The 20,659-nt window shown below is 63.4% G+C and overlaps 1 protein-coding gene across 1 annotated transcript in view; it reads left to right on the top strand.

The window, feature by feature from the left end:
- The first annotated feature begins 3,058 nt into the window (after window positions 1-3,058).
- Window positions 3,059-20,659, top strand: part of SMUG1 (single-strand-selective monofunctional uracil-DNA glycosylase 1) — a 51,607-nt gene continuing 34,006 nt past the window's right edge. The window contains exons 1-3 of the mRNA XM_050715986.1: window positions 3,059-3,109; window positions 3,380-3,598; window positions 4,304-4,791. Coding sequence (XP_050571943.1) covers window positions 3,059-3,109; window positions 3,380-3,598; window positions 4,304-4,791 — 758 coding nt within the window. The remainder of the gene's footprint in view (window positions 3,110-3,379; window positions 3,599-4,303; window positions 4,792-20,659) is intronic.

The raw sequence follows: 20,659 nt of genomic DNA, 5'->3' as shown, positions 1-20,659 counted from the left end.
TGACAAAACCCGGTGGCTGTCGGTGGGGGGGGGGGCGACGGCCCCCCGCGGTGTGTGTCCCCCCCCCCCCTTCGTGTCCCCCTCTAGAGCCAGAGGGGAAGGGGCCAGTGGGGGGGGGGGGGGTGTCAAAAAAAAAAAAAACCTTTTTGCCGTTTTTTTAACGTCGATGTTTTTAACCCGGGGTGTCCCCACCCGGGGTGTCCCCCCCCCGCACCCGGGGTGTCCCCCCCCCTGTCCCCCGTCCCCTGTGTCCCCCCCCCCCCCCGGTATTTGCTTCCAATAAAGGGTCACTTTTCAGGAGCGGGATGCTTTGTCTGGGGGGGGGGACGGGGACACAGCGGGGACCTTCCCAGTGCTCCCAGTTTGGCCCAGTTCGCCCATCGCGGCGGGGGTCCCGTGGTCTGTGCCCCCCACCCCACCCCCCCCAGCTGTTGGGGGGGGTTTTGGGTTGGGGGGGGGGGGTCCCCTCCTCGGCCGCTCCTTTGCTGCCACCTGGCGGGCGCGGCGCGGTGCTGCGGTTTGGGGACACGGAGGTGACATTTTCTGGGGGGGGGGGGGGGTAAAGGAAGGGACAACGGAGGGTGGGAGGTGACACGGGGGGGGGGACAGCTGGACCCCCTCCCCCCCCCCCCGGGTGAAGGGCCCGATCCTCCGGGGGGTGAGGGGACAGGGGGTGATGGGGGACACGTGGGGACAGCGGTGCCAGGCTGGGGGACGTGGGTGCGGGGACACGAGTGGGTGCTTGGGGGCACCGGGGACAAACGCGGTGCCTGGGGACACTTTTGGTGAGAAGGGGGTGGCCCTGGGGACAGGGGTGGCGTTGGGAATAACGGTCCTGGGGACGGGGGGGGGGGGACCTGGGGATGGTGGTGGCCCCGGGGACGTTGTTGGCCTCAGGACGGGGGTGGCCCTAGAGCTAGTGGTGGCCCTGGGGCCATAGCAGTGGCTTGGGGACAGTGGTGGCCCTGGGGCCAGTGGTGACCTGGGGACAGCCAGCGGTGGCCCTGAACATAGCAGTGGCCCTGGGGACAGCTTGGGGACCGTGGTGGCTTTGGGGACACTGATGGCCCTGGGGACATGGGTGGCTTTGGGACAAGGGGTGGCTTTGGGAATAACGGCCAAGGGGACGGCAGTGGCCCTGGGGACATTGTTGGCTTGAGGACAGGGGTGGCCCTAGAGCTAGTGGTGGCCCCTGGGGACAGCATTGGTGACTTGGGGACAGCGGTGGCCCTGGGGACAGCGGTTGTCTCGGGACAGCCTTGGGGATAACGGTGGCCCTGGAGACAGTGGTAGCCCCGGACATAGCAGTGGCTTGGGGACAGGGGTGGCCCTGGGGACATCAGTGGCTTTGGGAATAACCGCCCTGGGGACAGCAGTGGCCCTGGGGACATTGGTGACCTGGGGACAGCGGTGGCCCTGGGGACAGCGGTTGTCTCAGGACAGCTTGGGGACAGCGGTGGCTTTGGGAATAGCGGTCGCCTTGGGGGCGTAGCAGTGGCTTGGGGACAGGGGTGGCCTTGGGGACATTGGTGGCCGTGGGGCCAGCGGTGGCCCTGGGGACAGCTTGGGGACCGTGGTGGCTTTGGGGACATTGGTGGCCCTGGGGACAGCTTGGGGACAGCGGTGGCTTTGGGAATAGCGGTGGCCCTGGGGGCGTAGCAGTGGCTTGGGGACAGGGCTGGCCTTGGGGACATTGGTGGCCCTGGGGACAGCTTGGGGACAGGGGTGGCCTTGGGGACAGGGGTGGCCCTGGGGCCAGCAGTGGCTTGGGGCCAGCGGTGGCCTTGGGGACCCTGGGGGCGCTCGGGGCCCCTCCCCCGCCAGGGGTCGCCCTTGCGCCGCCGCCGCGCCTCTGAGGCTCCGCCCCCTGTGGGCGTGGCCAGGGAAAAGGGGCGGGGTCTCCGCGGGCCACGCCCCCCTTCCCCGCGGCTCATCCCGCGGGGCGCCGCCCCCGCCCCTCCGGATTCTCCCATGATGCCCCGGGGCCGCGGCAGACAAAGGGCCGGCGCGGACTCCAACTCCCAGCAGGCCCCGCGCGGCGGCGGCGGCCACACGTCACGGGTCAGGGGGCGTGGTCAGCAGGGCGGGGGGGCGGGGCCAGGCTGGCGGGGGCCCGGCGCGGCGCTCGGGTAGGCCCGGGGTGGGCGCGGGGGGTCGTGACGTGGCGTGACGTGGCGTGACGTGGCGTGACGTCACGGGGGGCGGCGGGGGGGTGCTTGGGGGTTGTGAGGAGGCGGGGGGGGGCAGGCGGGGGGGCTTGGGGGGCACTTGGAAGGGCCTGGGGGGCATTTGGGGGGGCATTGGGGGCAAGTAAGGGGGTATGGGGGGCATTAGGGGCAGTTATGGGGGCGGGGGGCAGGTAGAGGGGCAGTTAGGGGGCCATGGAGGGCAGTTAGAGGGGTTTTGGGGGCAGATGGGGGGTGTGGGGGGCACTTGGAAGGGCCTGGGGTGGCATTGGGGGGGGCATTGGGGGCAGGTAGGGGAGTGGGGGGCAGATAGAGGGGTTTTGGGGGCAGTTAGAGGGGAGGGGGGGCAACTGTCGACAGTTAGGGGGGCATTGGGGGCAGTGAGGGGGCACTGGGGCACTTGGGAGGGGGGGGGCACTGGGCACTCCCTCCCGTGAGGGGCAGGGCTCCGGGGCCAGCGCGTCGCTGGGGCCCCCCCGTGCCCATTTAATGCCCATGGGGGAGCCCCAGGAGGCCCTGTACCCCCCCATAGCCCCCTATACCCCCTTATAACCCCCCCATACCCCTCTCATAACCTCCTATAACCCCCCTGTACCCCACCATAACCCTCTAGTACCCTCCCCATAACCTCCTATACCCCTCCATATCCCCCCATACCCCTCTATATGCCCCTATACCCCCCCATACCTACTATAACCCCCACACCCCCTTATAACCCCCCCATACCCCTCTCATAACCTCCTATACTCCCCCGTACCCCCCCATACCCCCCCATAACTCCCTCCAACCCCCCCCCCCGTACCCCCCAAAGCCACCCCGCTCCATAAGTGCCCCCCCCCCCCCCCCCAGCTCTATCCCCAGGCGATGGCAGCATGGAGGTGACCCCGGGCAGCGCTGCGGGGCCGGTGCCGGGGGCAGCAACGGTACCAGAAGTGCCAGAATTGACCGCAGCGCTAGCAGCGCCAGCAGCGCCAGCAGCACCAGCAGCGCTAGAATTGACAGCAGAGCTAGCAGTGCCAGAAGTGCCAGCAGCGCCAGCAGCGCCAGAAGTGACAGCAGCGCCAGCAGCGCCAGCAGCGCCAGAACCGACAGCAGTGCTAGCAGTGCCACAAGTGCCAGCGGTGCCAGAAGTGCCAGCAGCGCCGCCAGTGCCAGCAGCGCCAGAAGTGACAGCAGTGCTCGCAGTGCCGGAGGCCGAGGACCTGGCCGGCCGCTTCCTGCGGCTGGAGCGGGAGCAGAGCGCGCTGCTGGAGGAGCTGCCGCCCTTCGGGGCGCCCGTCAGCCACGTGTACCGCCCGCTGGACTACGCCTGGGAGCCCCACCGCGACTTCGTCCGCCGCTACTGCCGCGGCCCCAAGCGCGTCCTCTTCCTCGGCATGAACCCCGGCCCCTTCGGCATGGCGCAGACCGGGGTGCGGCCGGGGGAAACTGAGGCACGGGGGGGGCGGGCAGCGGGGTTGGGACGGGGCTGGGATCCCGCTGAGTGGGGCGGGAGGGGGAAACTGAGGCACGTGCGTGACCAGGGGGGGCTTGTGGGGTGCGTAGGGGACGCTTTATGGTGTCCCCGTGGAGCCAGCGGGCAGGGAAACTGAGGCACGGAGGAGGCTCTGAGGTGGCTGTGGCCCTGGGATGGTGCCTATGGACCCTATATGTGTCTGTGGGGAATAAGGGGAGGGAAACTGAGGCACGGGTGGGACCAGGGGTGCTTGTGGGGCATGCAGGGGACACGTTGTGCTGTCCCCACAGAGCCTAAGGCAAGGGAAACTGAGGCACAGAGGAGACTGGGGCGTTTTGGGGTGGTTGTAGCCACAGGACGGTGCCTATGGACCCCATATGTCCCCGTGACACCTAAAGCAAGGGAAACTGAGGCACGGGCGGGACCGGGGGTGCTTGTGGGGTGCGTAGGGGACGCTTTGTGGTGTCCCCATGGAGCCGGAGCTGGGGCAACCGAGGCAGCGAGCCCCCCGGGGCGCTTTGGGGCAGCACCCTCCGCCCTTTTGCTCCCCCGGAGACCCCATATGGGGGGGGGGGGGGGGGGTCCACAGCGTGCACGTCCCCCCCCTGCCCCCAACCCCTTTGACCCTCACCCCATCTTCTTACCGCCTCCCCCCCCCCAGGTCCCTTTCGGCGAGACCCGGCACGTCCGCGAGTGGCTGGGCGTCAGCGGCGAGGTTCGGAGACCCCCGGCCGAGCACCCCAAGCGCCCGGTGCTGGGCTGGAGCTGCCGGCGAGCCGAGGTGAGCGGCGCCCGTTTCTGGGGTCTCTTCCGTTCCCTGTGCCCGGACCCCCGGGGCTTTTTCCGCCACTGCTTCGTCCACAACCACTGCCCCCTCCTCTTCCTCGCCCCCAGCGGCCGCAACCTGGCCCCCGCCGAGCTGCCCCCGGCCCAACGCGCCCGGCTCATGGCGCTGTGCGACCGGGCGCTGGCGCGGGCCGTGGAGCTTCTTGGGGTCAGGATGGTGGTGGGGGTCGGGGGCTACGCCCGGCAGCGAGCTCGGAGGGCCCTGGGGGCCGCCGGGCTGGCCGTTAGGGTGGAGGGCATCCCGCACCCCTCGCCCCGCAGCCCCCGAGCCAACAGGGGCTGGGAGGAGGAGGCCAGGGCGAGGTTGGGGGAGTTGGGGGTGCTGGAGCTGCTCGGGGGGGGGGACGGGGGGGATTTGGGGGGGGATTTGGGGGCGGAGGGGGGTGGGGAGGGGCAGGGGGAGGTGGGGAGGGGGTAAAAGGGGGGGGCGTGACTCGGGTTTCAGGTTTGGGGGGGGGGGTTGGGGGGAGGTTCGGAGGAGGAGGGGGGTCCGTGCCTCAGTTTCCCCGCTTAAAGGGGGTCTTGGGGTTTCCTCAGGGGAAGGAAACGGGGGGCGGATCCGCGCCTCGGTTTCCCCATTTAGGTGGGTTTGGGGTTTCCTTAGGAGGAGGTGGAGGATGGATCCGCGCCTCAGTTTCCCCACTTATATGGGGGTGGGGCATCCTTAGGAGGAGGGGGATCCGTGCCTCAGTTTCCCAATTTAGGTGGGTTTTGGGGTATCCTTAGCAGGAAATGGATCCGTGCCTCAGTTTCCCCATTTAGGTGGGTTTTGGGGTCTCTTAGGAGGAGGTAGGGGACGGATCCATGCCTCGGTTTCCCTGCTTGTATGGGGTTGGGGTTTCCGTAGGAGGAAGCAGAGGACAGATCCGTGCCTCAGTTTCCCCGCTTATATGGGGTTGGGGTTTCCTTAGGAGGAGGGGGATCCGTGCCTCGGTTTCCCCACTTAAATGGGATTTTGGGGTTTCCTTAGGATGAGGCAGAGGACAGATCCGTGCCTCAGTTTCCCCATTTAGATGGGTTTTGGGGTCTCTTAGGAGGAGGTGGGGGATGGATCCGTGCCTCAGTTTCCCCGCTTATGTGGGATTTTGGGGTTTCCTTAGGGGGAAACGTAGGACGGATCCGTGCCCGTTTCCCCGTTTAGGTAGGGTTTTGGGGATTTGCTTAGGGGAAGGAAATGGAGGACGGGTCCATGCCTCAGTGTCCCCACTTATATGGGGTTGGGGTATCCTTAGGAGGACACGGGACGGATCCGTGCCTCAGTTTCCCCATTTAGCTGGGTTTTGGGGTTTCCTTCGCAGGAAATGGATCTGTGCCTCCGTTTCCCCGCTTATGTCGGGTTTCCTTAGGAGAAGGTGGATCCGTGCCTCAGTTTCCCCGCTTATATGGGATTTGGGGGTTTCCTTAGGGGGAAACGTAGGACGGATCCGTGCCTCAGTTTCCCCTTGCCGTGGGGCCGACCCCGATGATCCCGGTCCTTCCAGTCCTCCCAGTTTAACCAGTTTGACGCTAAATGGGGCTGGGATTTTACTGGGGTGAGGCTCTGCATCCAACGGGGCCCCCGCTCCCAGCACGCCCCCCCCGTGCCTCAGTTTCCCCTACAAGGGGGGGCCCAGCGCTCGATCCCCTCTCCACTTTGGGGCTTTTCACCCCGTTTTTTCCTCTAAAATCCCCTATTTTGGGCCCGCTTTTTTATTAGGGGATTGCCCGACAGTTCTCGGGGGAAACTGAGGCACGGATCCATCCCTTGGGGGGGCTGGGGGGGGGACGAGAGCATTGAGGGGTTTGTTGGGGTCCCCCTGCCCCCCCCCGTGCCCCCACTGTGCCTCAGTTTCCCCTCCCCGCAATAAACTCCGTGTCCCGCAGCCTCCGTGTCGTTTTTGGGGTGCCACCCCCGGCTGTGGGGTCTGGGGGGGCCCAGGGGTGTCCCCCCCCCCCGGCAGGGGGCTGGGACGGGTGTGCACGGCCCGGGGGTGGCCCGGTTTAGGGGTGCGCCCCGGTTAAGGGGTGCTGGGGGGGCGGGGGGCACAGTGACTTTGGGGTGTGGGATGGGGTGTGCCCCGATTTTGGGGTGTAGGGTGGGGGTACATCCCAATTTGGGGTTGTGCCCTGATTTTGGGGTGCAGGGGGGGGGAATACATCCTGATTTTGGGGTGTGGGATGGGGTGTGCCCTGATTTTGGGGTGTAGGGTGGGGGTACATCCCAATTTGGGGTTGTGCCCTGATTTTGGGGTGCGGGGGGGGGGAATACATCCTGATTTTGGGGTGTGGGATGGGGTGTGCCCCGATTTTGGGGTGTAGGAGGGGGGTACATCCCGATTTGGGGGTGTGGGATGGGGTGTGCCCTGATTTTGGGGTGCAGGGTAGGGGTACCTCCCAAATTTGGGGTACAGCGTGGGGGTACGCCCCTATTTGGGGACACAGGATAGGGGTACGCCCCTATTTTGGGGTGCAGGGTGGGGGTACACCCCGATTCGGGGTCATAGGATATGGGTTTGCCCCTATTTGGGGTGCAGGGTGGGGGGGTACATCCCGATTTGGGGGTGTAGGATGGGGTTATGCCCCTGTTTGGGGGTACAGGATGGGGGCGCACCCCTATTTTGGGGTACAGGGTGGGGGGGTACGTCCTGATTCGGGGGTGCGGGGGGGTGCCGCTACCATAGGGTATGGGTACGCCCCTATTTGGGGTGCAGGGTGTGGGGGGGTACACCCCGATTTGGGGGTGCGGGGGGGGTGTGCCCCTATTTAGGGCCATAGGATATGGGTGTGCCCCTATTTGGGGTGCAGGGTGGGGGGGGTCTCTGCCCCCCAGCCACCCCCCCCCCAGCCCCAGTGCTCCCCCAAATCTGCCCCAGGTATTGGGGTGTGGGAGGGATGGGGGGCCCCAACCCCCCCCCAATGCCCCCCCAATCCCACAAAGCCCCCGGGGGGGGGGGGGGGGGGGAGTCACACCGAGGGGCCGTCCCCGACTTGGCAGGGCAGGGGGGGGCCCCAAAAAATATTTAGGGGGGGAAATGGGACGGGGACACCCCCAAACCCCCATCACCAGGGCTTGGGGGGGGGTGCGGGGGGGGGGGGGTCAGGGGTCGCTTTTGGGGCCCAGCTGCCGGCGGGTTCGTGAACTCGGGGCCATTGAGCAGGGGGACAAAGGGATGCAGGGGGGGGGACAGGGACGGGGGGACGGGGACAGACCCCGCTGTCACCGGGGGGGGGCGGTCCTCGAGAGGGGGGGGGCCCCCGAGCGTCTGCGGCGCAGATGCTTCCCGGCGTGTTTCCAACCCTATAACTTCCCCGGGTGCTGATCTCCCCCCCCGCCCCGGCCCCATTGCCCTGCAGGGGGGTCGGAGCAGCCCTGGGGGTCCCCGGCCCCCTCCCCGTAAAGATTTGGGGTGCAACGTGAAGCCCCCCCCCTCTTCCCGAGAGGCTTGGGGTGTGTTTATCCTCCCCCCCCCAAAAAAAAAACCCTATGGGATTTCACCGAGCTGCCCCCTCCGTCCCCATCTGGGGGGGTCACCAGGTGGCCCGATAAAATCCCAAAAGCTTCTACCACCTGTGTGCCCCCCCCCAAAAAATAAAAAACCCAGTCTGGGGGGGGTTAAAATCCGAGGGATGACCCCAAAACCCACCCCACAACGCTGCTCGACCGAGGCCCTAAAGGGGGGGGTCCCGGTGGGTTTTGGGGTCCCAGGGGGGTTTTGGGGTCCCGTGCCCCATCCATTGGGGTCTCTTCATACTGGGAGGGGGGACACAGCCCCCCCCTTGGTGGTGGGGGCTGAAGGAGGATTTATGGCTGCTGCTTTGTCGGGGTTACTGCGGGGAAGTCTGACGGGGAAATTTAAGGCCAAAAAAGGGGATTTTGAGGAAATTCAACGGCGGGTCGAAGCACGGCTGGGGGGGGGGCTGGGGACCACTTCTCCCCCCCCCCCGAAAACACCCCCCCCGACGGGTTATTGGGGACAGGTGGGGTTTGGGGGGGGCAGCAGGGACATTGGGGACGTGGATTTGGGGCGCAGCAGTCAATTGCCCCGAGCAGGTTTTGGGGCCATTCAGGCTGTTTTTGGGGCCGTTCGGGCAGGTTTTGGGGCAGTTCAGGCTTTTTTTGGGCTGTTGAGGCAGATTTTGGGGCCGTTCAGGCAGGCTTTGGGGTCATTCGGGCAGGTTTTGGGGCAGTTCAGGCAGGTTTTGAGGCCGTTCAGGCAGATTTTGGGGCAGTTCAGGTGTTTTTTTTGGGCCGTTGAGGCAGGTTTTGGGGCCTTTCGGGCAGGCTTTGGGGCCGTTCAGACCATTTTGGGGGCCGTTCAGGCAGGTTTGGGGGCCATACAGGCAGGTTTTGGGGTAGCTCAGGCTTTTTTGGGGGCCATTCAGGCAGGTTTCGGGGCCGTTCAGGTTTTGGGGCCGTTCGGGCAGGTTTTGGGGCAGTTGAGGTGTTTTTTGGGGCCGTTGAGGCAGGTTTTTGGGGCCGTTCAGTGCCTCGCTTTTTCTGGTTCTCTCCATGAGGAAACCGTTCCCGGCCCTGCTGCGTCTGGGCACGAAGCGGCCCGTCCCTGACGAGTTATGGGGCGTAATTAATTCAGCCCTTAATGAGTCAGCGGCGTTACGGGAACGGGGTCAGCGACTGCCCGCAGAACGGCCACCCCGAGCCGGGGCGCGGGACTTGGGGGGGGTATGGGGGATTGGGGGGGGGTGTGGGGGATTAGAGGGTGGTTTGGGGGATTATGGGGGGTATGGGGGATTGGGGGGGTATGGGGGATTATGCAGGTGGTATGAGGGATTATGGGGGGTATGGGGGTTTGGGGGGGTATGGGGGATTATGGGGGGTATGGGGATTGGGGGGGTATGGGGATTGGGGGGGTATGGGGGATTATGGGGGGGTATGGGGGATTGGAGGGGGGTATGGGGGATTGGGGGGGTATGGGGGATTATGGGGGGGTATGGGGGATTGGGGGGGTATGGGGGATTATGGGGGGGTATGGGGGATTGGAGGGGGGTATGGGGGATTGGGGTGGGACGGGGGGGGGGCTTTAGTGGGGTCGTGAGTGGTTTAGGGGGGATGATGGGACTGGGTGGGGACTCGGGGGCACCCCGAGGGGCAGCCACGGGGCCTGGAAACGGGGCTCGCAGCACGGGGGGGGCTCCCCACTTTCTGCAATTCTTCCTTTTTCCTTTTTTTTTTCCCCCCGATTTTGGGGTCTGAGAAGGCCCCGACGGCCCCCAGAGGCACCCCATGGCCCCGCTGTGCCCACCCCGGGACTACATCCCCCATGGTGCACCGGGGCCGGGCTCCTACGTCACCGCCGAGGTGCAGCGTGGGAAATGTAGTCCGGGGGCTCACCCCACACGTCGGCAAGGAGGCGACCCCCCCACATCCCCCCCCAAACCTCCCATCTGCCCCCCAGCGCCCCCCGCCCCAAACCCTGCCCCACAGACATCGCCCCACACCCCAAAAAAATCCCCACACACCCCCCACCCCACCCACACGGCACCCCGGGGTGCTCCCTCTTCCCTAAAACCCCCCAAATCCCCCCAAATCCCCCCATAACTCCCCCCCAAACCTCCCAATATCTCCAAAATCCCCCCAAATCCCCCCCCCGGATCCCCTCAATGCCCCCAACCCCCCAAAAAAGCCCCCAAATTCCCCCAACCCCTCCCCAATCCCTCCAAATCCCCCCAAATCCCCCTCTACTCACCCCCAACCCCCCCCAAATCCCCTCCAATGCCCCCAAGCCCCCCAAATCCTCCCCCAAACCCCCCCAATGCCCCCAAACTCCCCCCATCCCCCCCAAATCCCCCCTACTCACCCCCAAAACCCCCACAGATCTCCCCTCATGCCTCCCAAAGGCCCCCAAATCTCCCCAACCCACCCGAAAATCCCCCAACTCCCCCAAAACTCACTCAATCCCCCCAAATCTTCCCCCAACCCCCCCAATGCCCCTAAGCCCCCCCCAATCCCCCCAACACCCCCAAAACTTCCCCAATTCCCCCCAAATCCCTCCACATCCCCCCTACTCACCCCCCAGCCCCCCCAAATCCTCCCCCAAAACTCCCCCAATGCCCCCAAACCCCCCAAATCCTCCCCCAAATCCCCCCAACCCACCCCAAATCCCCACCAATGCCACCCCAAAATCCCCCCGACCCCCCCCAAAACTCACCCAAACCCCCCAAATCCTCCCCCAAATCCCCCCAACCCACCCCAAATCCCCACCAATGCCACCCCAAAATCCCCCCGACCCCCCCCAAAACTCACCCAATCCCCCCAAATCCTCCCCCCAATGCCCCCAAACCCCCCCAAACCCCCCCAGCCCCCCGTTCCCCGCAGCATATGGCCGAAAGCTGTCCGGGGGAATTCCTGGAGCCCCAGGAATCCCTGATTTACGCCCCCCCTGACAGCTTTATGGGGCGGCCGCCGCCAGCCCCGCACCACCGCCGCTGTAGGGCGGCGCGCAGCGCCCGGTGCCGCCGGCGGCCAGAGCTCCGAGGGCCCTAAATCACGGCGCCACTTAGGACCTAAAAGTAATCCCGATAAATAATTTTTACGGGGAACGCCGCCCATATATCACCGAGGGCCCCAGCGCCAACCCCCCCCCCCCCCCGCCCAACCTATTTTAGGGCCGGTGTACGGGGCCGACCGCCTCGCTTTCCCCAAAAGGCTGCTCGGGTCCTCGGAGCGCTTTTGGGATCGGGGTTTGGTTGTTTCCCGGGGATTTGATGAGGGTGGGTTGTAATGTGGGGCTGGCCGTTGCGGGACGCGGCGTTCCCAAATAAATCGGGGGGGGGTTTGTGGGGTGGGGAGGCCCCGCGGGGTGCTGCGGGGTCCCCTGGGGTCTGTGGGGTGGGGAGAGGGAGGGAGGAGGGGTGGGGTGGAGGGATGTGGGATGGGTGGGGGGTGGAGGGATGGATATGGGATGGATGTGGGATGGAGAGATGGATATGGGATGGGTATGGGATGGGTATGGGATGGGTATGGGATGGGTGTGGGATGCATATGGGACGGATGTGGGATGGGTGTGGGGTGGATATGGGATATCCCTCATCCCTGCATCCCCGCACCGTGCATCCCTCCTGCCCTCGTCCCTGCATCCTTTATCTTCACATCCTTCATCCCTCAGCCCTAATCCCTGCATCCCTCAGCCCTTTATCCCTTTAAGTCCCCGCATCCCTTATCCCTGCAGCCCGCACTCCTGTGCTCCTGCGTCCTTCATCCCTACATCCCTACATCCCTCATCCCTTCATCCCTCTTCCCTCATCCCTACATCCCTCATCCTTCACCCCTGCATCCCAATCCCTGCATCCCAACCCCTGCATCCCAATCCCTGCATCCCTCATCCCTCATCCTTCATCCCTCATCCCTCATCCCTCATCCCTCATCCTTCATCCCTGCATCCTTCGTCCCTACATCCCTACATCCCTCATCCCTCCTTCCTTACATCCCTACATCCTACGTCCCTCATTCTTCATCCCTACATCCCAATCCCTACATCCCTCATCCCTCCTTCCCTACATCCCAGTCCCTACATCCCAATCCCTGCATCCCTCGTCCTTCATCCCTACATCCCTCATCCCAATCCCTACATCCCTCATCCCAATCCCTGCATCCCAATCCCTACATCCCTCATCCCCCATCCCAATCCCTACATCCCTCATCCCAATCCCTACATCCCTCATCCCCCCATCCCAATCCCTTCATCCCCCCATCCCAATCCCTCCATCCCTCATCCTAATCCCTACATCCCTCATCCCGATCCCTGCATCCCAATCCCTACATCCCTCATCCCCCCATCCCAATCCCTTCATCCCCCCATCCCAATCCCTACATCCCTCATCCCAATCCCTACATCCCTCATGCCCCCATCCCAATCCCTACATCCCTCATCCCCCCATCCCAATCCCTTCATCCCCCCATCCCAATCCCTTCATCCCCCCATCCCAATCCCTACATCCCTCATCCCAATCCCTACATCCCTCATGCCCCCATCCCAATCCCTACATCCCTCATCCCAATCCCTACATCCCTCATCCCCCCATCCCAATCCCTTCATCCCCCCATCCCAATCCCTTCATCCCCCCATCCCAATCCCTACATCCCTCATCCCAATCCCTACATCCCTCATGCCCCCATCCCAATCCCTACATCCCTCATCCCAATCCCCCCATCCCAATCCCTTCATCCCCCCATCCCAATCCCTACATCCCTCATGCCCCCATCCCAATCCCTTCATCCCCCCATCCCAATCCCTACATCCCTCATGCCCCCATCCCAATCCCTACATCCCTCATCCCCCCCATCCCAATCCCTCCACCCCCCATCCCTCCAATTTGGGGTTCTGCATCCCTCCTTCCCCCCTCCCCTCCTTCTTTCCCTCCCCACCTCCTCCCACCGCTGGGCACCGGGCCCTACTGGGCCGTACTGGGCCCTACTGGCCCGTACTGGGCCCTACTGGGCCGTACTGGTGCGGCCGCGCGGAGCGGGGCCCGGGGCCGGCTCTGCGGGGAGAAGCCGCTAGAGAGTGGCAGAGAGCCGTCCCTAAAGGGGCCGCCGAAATCCCAAAGGGATGCGGGACCGGGGCGGCGCTGGGCGTGGGGGTGCTGCGGGGTTGGGATGCTGCGGGGTTTGGGATGTTTCGGGGTTTGGGATGCTGCGGGGTTTGGGATGCTGCGGGGTTTGGGATGCTGCAGGGTGGGGATGGTGTGGGGTTTGGGATGTTGTCGGGGTTTGGGATGTTTCAGGGTTTGGGATGCTGCGGGGTTTGGGATGCTGCGGGGTTGGGGGTGCTGTGGGGTTGGGGATGTTTCAGGGTTTGGGATGTTGTGGGGTTTGGGATGGTGCAGGGATGGGGATGTTTCAGGGTTTGGGATGCTGCTGGGGTTTGGGATGCTGTGGGGTTTGGGATGCTTGTGGGGTTTGGGATGCTTGCAGGGTTTGGGATGCTGCGGGGTTTGGGATGCTGCAGGGTTGGGGGTGCTGTGGGGTTGGGGATGTTTCAGGGTTTGGGATGCTGTGGGGTTTGGGATGGTGCAGGATGGGGATGTTTCAGGGTGGGAATAGTGTGGGGTTGGGGATGCTGCAGGATGGGAATGCTGTGGGGTTTGGGATGTTTCAGGGTTTGGGATGTTTCAGGGTTTGGGATGCTGCAGGGTTTGGGATGCTGCGGGGTTGGGGGTGCTGTGGGGTTGGGGATGTTTCAGGGTTTGGGATGCTGTGGGGTTTGGGATGCTGTGGGGTTTGGGATGGTGCAGGGTTTGGGATGTTGCAGGGTTTGGGATGCTGCGGGGTTGGGGATGTTTCAGGGTTTGGGATGCTGTGGGGTTTGGGTTGCTGTGGGGTTGGGGGTGCTGTGGGGTTTGGGAATGTTTCAGGGTTGGGGATGCTGTGGGATGGGGATGCTGTGGGATTTGGGATGTGGGGTTTAGGATGCTGTGGGGTTTGGGATGTTTCAGGGTTTGGGATGCTGCAGGGTTGGGGATGCTGTGGGATTTGGGATGTGGGGTTTAGGATGCTGTGGGGTTTGGGATGTTTCAGGGTTTGGGATGCTGCGGGGCTGGGGATGCTGCAGGATTTGGGTTGCTGAAGGAGGAGGATGCTGTAGGATGGGGATGCTGCGGGGTTGGGGGATGCCGTAGGGTCGGGGACATGGCAGGTGAGGATTCTGCAGGGTTTAGGATGCTGCAGGGTTGGGGATGCTGCGGGGTTTGGGATGTTGCGGGGTTGGCGATGTCCCAAACTCTGGGGTGCCCCAAATGAGGGGAGGGCACAACTTTGGGGTGCTCTGAGCACCCCCAGCCGGGTCGAGCCATGGGGCGGCAGCTCCGGCACCGCTCCCCCCCGGGGGCTGGGTGGCACCGCGCCCCTCTCGAGCCACATTTTGGGGAGAAAAGCGCTGAAACGCGCCGCTTTGCCTGCAGTGGGGGGGGGAACCCCGGGGGCTGGGTAGCCCCAACGGGACCTTTTGGGGTTTTCTGCGCTACGGGGCCTGGGGCAGGCTCAGCTTCTTCTGGAGCCGTTTCTGGGGGTAGAACAGGACAATTTGGGGCACTTTGGGACCCCCCCAGACGCCACATTTACAGAACGGGGCCCTGACACCACCCAAACCCCCCCACTGGGTAGGGACACGCGCCCCCCTCGGCCGGTGCCGCGCTCCCTCCCCAAATTTTGGTGAGAGGCTCCTTTATCCCTCTCTGCCTTTTACGCCTCCGTTAATTAGATAATTAATCTTTATTGGTTCCTTTTATTTTTTATTGCTCGCTGCCCCCCCCCACCTTCCCCGCGCCGTATCCACGCCTCTCTCTCCTTCGGTGCCTGCGTCCCAGCTGCTAGGCAATATTTTTCTAATAGAGTGTTTAAAAAGGAAATGTGGATATGGAAAATACAAATAAAAAAAATAAAAAAACGACAAAAAAAAAAACCCTCTTTGAAAAATAATTTCACTTCTGTTACCAGCTAAAATAAAGCTGGAACTGGCTCGTAAAAAAAAAAAAAAGAAAATAGCACAATCCGAGAGACAATAAAAATGTCATCTTTTACAATAAAAAACATCTCTTTTTTTCCTTTTTTTTTTTTTTTTTTCCCTTTTCTGCTTTGCATGAGATGCTTTTTGTTCCCCCGTTCCTGGCGGGTCAGGGAGGAAAAGGGGAAAAAGAGGAGAGGAAGAAGCAGCGAGCGGGCGCGCAACGAGCGCCGGAGCAGGAGCGGGGCGAGGAAGCGCGGAAAAAGGGCAGGAAAAGGAGGAAAAAACCCTTTTTACCCTTAAAACCCCTTTTTAAGGGGTTTTACCTCCTGGTGGCACACCAGCGAGGTTCCTGCCTTTCCCAGGAGCGGGGTCGTGGTCCTCAGCACCCCAAAGGGACGGCCCCAATGTGCTCGGGGTGCACGGGGCAGGATGGGACCCGCCGGAGTCCCCATGGGCTGTGCGTGCCCCTGGGATGGGGCCTCTCTGGGATGCGGATGGGGGGGATTTGGGGCTGGAGGAGGGGATTTGGGGCTGGAGGAGGGGATTTGGGGCTGGAGAACTTGAATAGGGGCTGGAGGAGGAGATTTGGGGCTGGAGAATGAGATTAGGGGCTGGAAAGGGGGATCCTGAGGTTTGAGAAGGGATTTTGGGGCTGGAGAAAGATATCTGGGGCTTCAGAAGGTGATTTGGGGCTGAAGAAGGGATTTGGGGGCCAGAGAAGAGAATTTGTGTCTGGAGAACAGGATTAGGGGCTGGAGAACAGGATTAGGGGCTGGAAAGGGGGATTGGAGGCTTGAGAAGGGATTTGGGGGCTGAAGAAGGGGACTTGGAGCTGGAGAAGGGAATTAGGGGCTGGAGAGGAGAACTGGAGGTTGGAGAAAGGGACTTGAAGCTGGAGAAGTGGGTTTGGGAGCAGCAGAAGGGCGTTGGGGTCTGAGGAAGGGAAATTTGGGGCTAGGGAAGGGGATTGGGGTCTGCAAATGTGGCGCTGGGGCAGGAGGAGGGATCTGGGGCCGGACCTGGGGCCAGAAGCACCCCGAAACCCCACTTTTCTCCCAGAATGGAACCCGGATGCGACGTGGGAGCCTCTCCCCACCCCGTGTGGGGCCGACCCCGTACACGGCAGCAGCGGGGCCCCGCACGGATCCTGCCGCCGGAGCAGCCGGCGGGGTTTTTGTCGCCTCTTTGGAAAAGGGGCGATGTCGGCACCTGTTTTTCTGTTTAAAAGACAAATAATCAGGTGCAGGTGTTTGCATTTCTGCATGGTCCAGGGAAAAAAGGCTGCCGTGATTTATAGGAGAGATCCTCGCCCATAAATCTCCCCCGCGCCGCGTATTTGTAAATGAGGCCGGGAGAGGGATTTTTGTGTTCGCTTCCCCCTTTTCCTCCCCTTTTTCTGCGTCCTCTTTTCTTCGTCCCGCACAATGCGGCGCGGGGAACCCCTCGGGCCCGGCCACACGCGGGGACGGATCCGGCCCCCGTCCTCCATCCCATAAAACGGCGAGCGATCCCATTGCAGGATCCAGTCCCGGGACTGGCACGGACTGGGAGGACTGGGAGCAATGGGACGGAGCGGTTGGCGTCCCCCAAAAAATCCCCATTGCGATGGGGTCGGAGCCAAGCCAAGGGTGGACGTTGCTCCCCCCCCCAAAAAAAAATCAGCACCCAAACGGGGCTTCGTTTCCCCAAGGTTTCTTCTCCCTGCCAAAAAAATACAGTCCTGCAGCACCAAAAAAATGGGAAATCCACCCAAAAATCAGCTGGGGAGGTCTGAAACAAAAGGGATCCCACGGGGCGGCTCAACCCCGTTTGCATTTGGGATGGCGAGTTCCCTTTTTGGGGTCTGGAGTGGGAACGGGGGGATTTTAAGGATTTTGCCCCATTTTGGGATGAGGTTGGGTTTTGCTCCCCTGGGAATTGGGGGGGGGGGGACCCAAAATCCCAACCGGGATCCCCCGGGGGCCGGATCCTGAGGGTGGGGGGAGAAGGAGAAGGGCTGGGGGCGAGCGGGGCCGGGGGCGGGCGGGAGGCAGCTGGAGGGAGACAAAGAGGCGGCGGCGGAGAAACAAAGAGGGGAGCGAGGGACGGAGGCAGAGACAAAGAAAAATGAGGTGGCAGAGGGCGAGGAGGGAGCGGAGGAAGGAGCTGAGCAGAACCACCCTCGGCCCCGACCGCGGCCACGCTCCGGGCCAAAATCCTCCAGAAACGGGAAAAAACGGGACCTTAAATACCCCCGAGGGGCCGGGCCCCCTCCTCTCCATCCTATTTTTTTTTTTTTCCCCTCACCCTTTTTTTTTTTTTTTTTTTTTTATATCTGAATAATTAAGTCATCTGGATTCCTATGATTTACCATTTCCAGTGATAAATAGTCATTCCAGGAGTGAGCCAGTTGGCAGATCTTTCCCTCCGAGTTATAATTTGTCAAACTGCCACCGGATTCATGTTTTATGCTAATGCGGGCAGACTTATTGACTCGGGGTGAGTCAATGACCGGGTCATGCCTGTCCTCGGGCAAGACGGAGGTGAAAAGGGCAGGGGTGAAAGGAAGAGTGGGCCCGCACCGATTTTCTCCAAAACGGCCCCAATTGGACGGGAACGCCGCGACGGCGAGGCCGCGGGATGCGCCTTTGGGGTTTCCCCTCTCCTCGCAGCATCCCTTTCCCCTGCAGGGAAGGGATGCTGAGATTTTGGGGGAAATGTGCTTTTTTTTTAATTTGTTTGTTTGTTTGTTTGCTTTCCCTCGAGCGGCTCAGCCCCGAAATGGCTGCGTTTGGCCCCAAAAGCTGGCCTCTCCCAGCGCTCCCGCAAACACCAGTTTTTCCCTCTAACGGGCGGCATTTTTCTTTATTTTTTTGCCATATTTTGGAGTATTTCCCACCCCCCCCACCGCCTGCCCCCTATGGGGCATCAACGCCCTCCCCCTTACACCGGGGGGACCCCGGGAACAGCCCGGGTGGGGTTGGGGCCCCCCTGCTCTCCCCCCCAGGCCGTGGGGAAGGGGCTGGGGTCCCTCCGGGGGCACTGGTGGGAAAGGGGCTCCCCCAGCCCCAACATAGGGAGCGGAGGGAACGTATAGACCACCCTATATAGGTCTATATAGGTCTGTGCCCCCTATAGGGCTGTCCCCTAGCTGCATAGGGGACAGTCCAGCACGCATCTGTAGGACCCTACAGCATCTATAGGATCGTAACTGCGGTGCTGGGAGCACGGACCCCTCTATAGGCACCCCATACACCTGCCCCGTGTGTCACCAAGCAGCAGGGCCCTATACGTGCCTACATGCCAGCCCCGCTCCCAGTCCTGTGCTGTATTCACAGCTACATATAGGGTATATAGAGTATTCACGGCTACGTATAGGGACGTGCACAAACACAAGCCCATATAGCAAGCTCTGTCCCGCTCACCGGAGGCATCTCACTATATACAGGCCTATACGTGCCCCCCCCAGCTCTGCTCTGCGTGTGTCACACCAACGGGACCTACATCTGTAGGTGCAGGGCTATCTGCAGCCATCCGCACCCTATAGGTCCCGCTCTGGGTGTATAGGAGCAGCAGGGCCCTATAGGTGCCCTGCAGCCCGCTCCATATATACAGCCCTCCATACAGGTCTATAGGCACTGGTTGGGGGGGGGGGGGGGGAGGTGCTGCCTGGGATGGGGGGGCTCGGCCTGGTCCTGGGGGGCTCGGCCAGGTCCTGGGGGGCTCAGCCCCATCCCGAGGGGGGGTTACCAAATCCTGGGGGGCTCAGCCTGGTCCTGGGGCGCTCAGCCAGGTCCCAGGGGACTCAGCCTGGTCCTGGGGGGCTTCTACCAAATCTTGGGGGGCTCGGCCAGGTCCTGGGGGGGCTCAGCCTGGTTCTGGGGGGCTTCTACCAAATCCTGGGGGGCTCGGCAAGGTCCAGGGGAGGCTCAGCCTGGTCCTGGGGAGCTCAGCCCCATCCCGGGGGGGGGGGTTACCAAATCTTGGGGGGCTCAGCCTGGTCCTGGGGCGCTCAGCCAGGTCCCAGGGGACTCAGCCTGGTCCTGGGGGGCTTCTACCAAATCCTGGGGGGCTCAGCCTGGTCCTGGGGGGCTCAGCCCCATCCCGGGGGGGGGGGGGGTTACCAAATCCTGGGGGGCTCAGCCTGGTCCTGGCGCACTTGGCCAGGTCCCAGGGGACTCAGCCTGGTCCTGGGGGGCTTCTACCAAATCCTGGAGGGCTCAGCCTGGTCCTGGGGGGGCTCAGCCAGGTCCTGGGGGGCTTTTACCAAATCCTGGGGGGCTCGGCCAGGTCCTGGGGGGCTCAGCCCCATCCCGGAGGGGGTTACCAAATCCTGGGGGGCTCAGCCTGGCCTGGGGCTCTCAGCCCAGTCTGGGGGGGCTCTGCCCGATCTGGGGGGGCTCTGCCTGGTCCATGGGGGGGGCTCAGCCTCCTCCAGGGGGGGCCCAGCTCGGTGGCTCTCACCTCTCCGCAGCCGCTCCTCCAAACTTCCCACGCAGGCGGGCGCAGCCGGGGGCTCCGTTAGGGTGGTCCCGGGGGGGTTGGGGGGCTCCGTCGGGGGGGCCCCGGTGGGGGGGTTCCATCGGGGGGGGGGGCCGCGGGGCTCCGTCCGGGGGTCTCAGGGGCTCCATCCGGGGGTCCTGGGGGGCTCCGTGTGGGGGTCCCAGGGCTCCGTCGGGGAGTCCCGGGAGCTCTGTCCGGGGGTTCCGTCGGGGGTCCTGGGGGGGGGCTCCGTGGGGGGGGACCTCGGGGTCCCGCTCGGGGGTCCGGGGGGTCCGGGGGGTCCGGGGCCGATCTCCCGCGCGGGGCTCCGAGCACGGGGATGGGAGGTGGAGGGGGGGAGTAGGGGGGGGGAAGAAGGGAGCTCGGGGTTGGGGGGGGGGGGCGGGCAAAAAAAAGGCAGAAAAGGCCAAAAAAAAAAAAAATCTGAAATCGGATCCAGGGGTGGTCACGTGGGCGGAGCCGGCCAATGGCCGGGCTCGACGGGACGGGCCCCCGGTGGGGGGGGGGGAGCGGGGGGGGGGGCGGCCCCGCTCGCAAGTTTCGGTGCGGAGGCGCTCGGGGAGGCGGGCGCCGGCCCCGCTCCGCTGCCCGGGACCACCCCCCCCCCCCTCCCCCCCCCACGGTCCCGGCACCCCCAGGCTGGGACCCCCCCCCCCCCCCCCCACCGGCACCGGCACCCCCGGCCCCGAGCCGCTCCGGGCCCCCCCCGGCCCCCCGAGGCCCCGCCGCGCCCCCGGCCCGTGCGCCCCGTCGGGAGCCGCGCCCGCAGGTAGGGGCCGCAGCTCCGGGGCTCTGCCCGGCTCTGCCCGGGCTTTCCTTCGTCTTTTCCTTTCTCTTTTCCTTTCTCTTTCTTTTTTTTTTTTCCGTTCCCTTTTTCTTTTAACGTTCCCTTTTTCCCTTCCCTTCCCTTCCCTTCCCTTCCCTTCCCTTCCCTTCCCTTCCCTTCCCTTCCCTTCCCTTCCCTTCCCTTCCCTTTTTTCTTTCTCTTTTTCTTCCCTTTTCCTTTCCACTCCCTTTCTTTTTTTTCTCTCTCTTTCCCTTTCTCTTTTCTTTCCCTTTCCCTTCGCTTTCCTTACCCTTTCTCTTTTTTTCCCTTCCCTTCTTCTCTTTCTCTTTCTCTTTCTCTTTCTCTTTCTTTCTCTTTCTCTTTCTCTCTCTCTCTCTCTCTCTCTTTCTCTTTCTTTCTTTCTTTCTCTTTCTTTCTCTTTCTCTCTTTCTCTCTTTCTCGCTTCCTTTTTTCCTTTCTC

Source organism: Cygnus atratus, chromosome 29, assembly GCF_013377495.2.
Source record: "Cygnus atratus isolate AKBS03 ecotype Queensland, Australia chromosome 29, CAtr_DNAZoo_HiC_assembly, whole genome shotgun sequence".
Classification (NCBI taxonomy): domain Eukaryota; kingdom Metazoa; phylum Chordata; class Aves; order Anseriformes; family Anatidae; genus Cygnus; species Cygnus atratus.
Note: the sequence above shows the minus strand (reverse complement) of the source record. Positions and strands in the feature narration are given on the sequence as shown.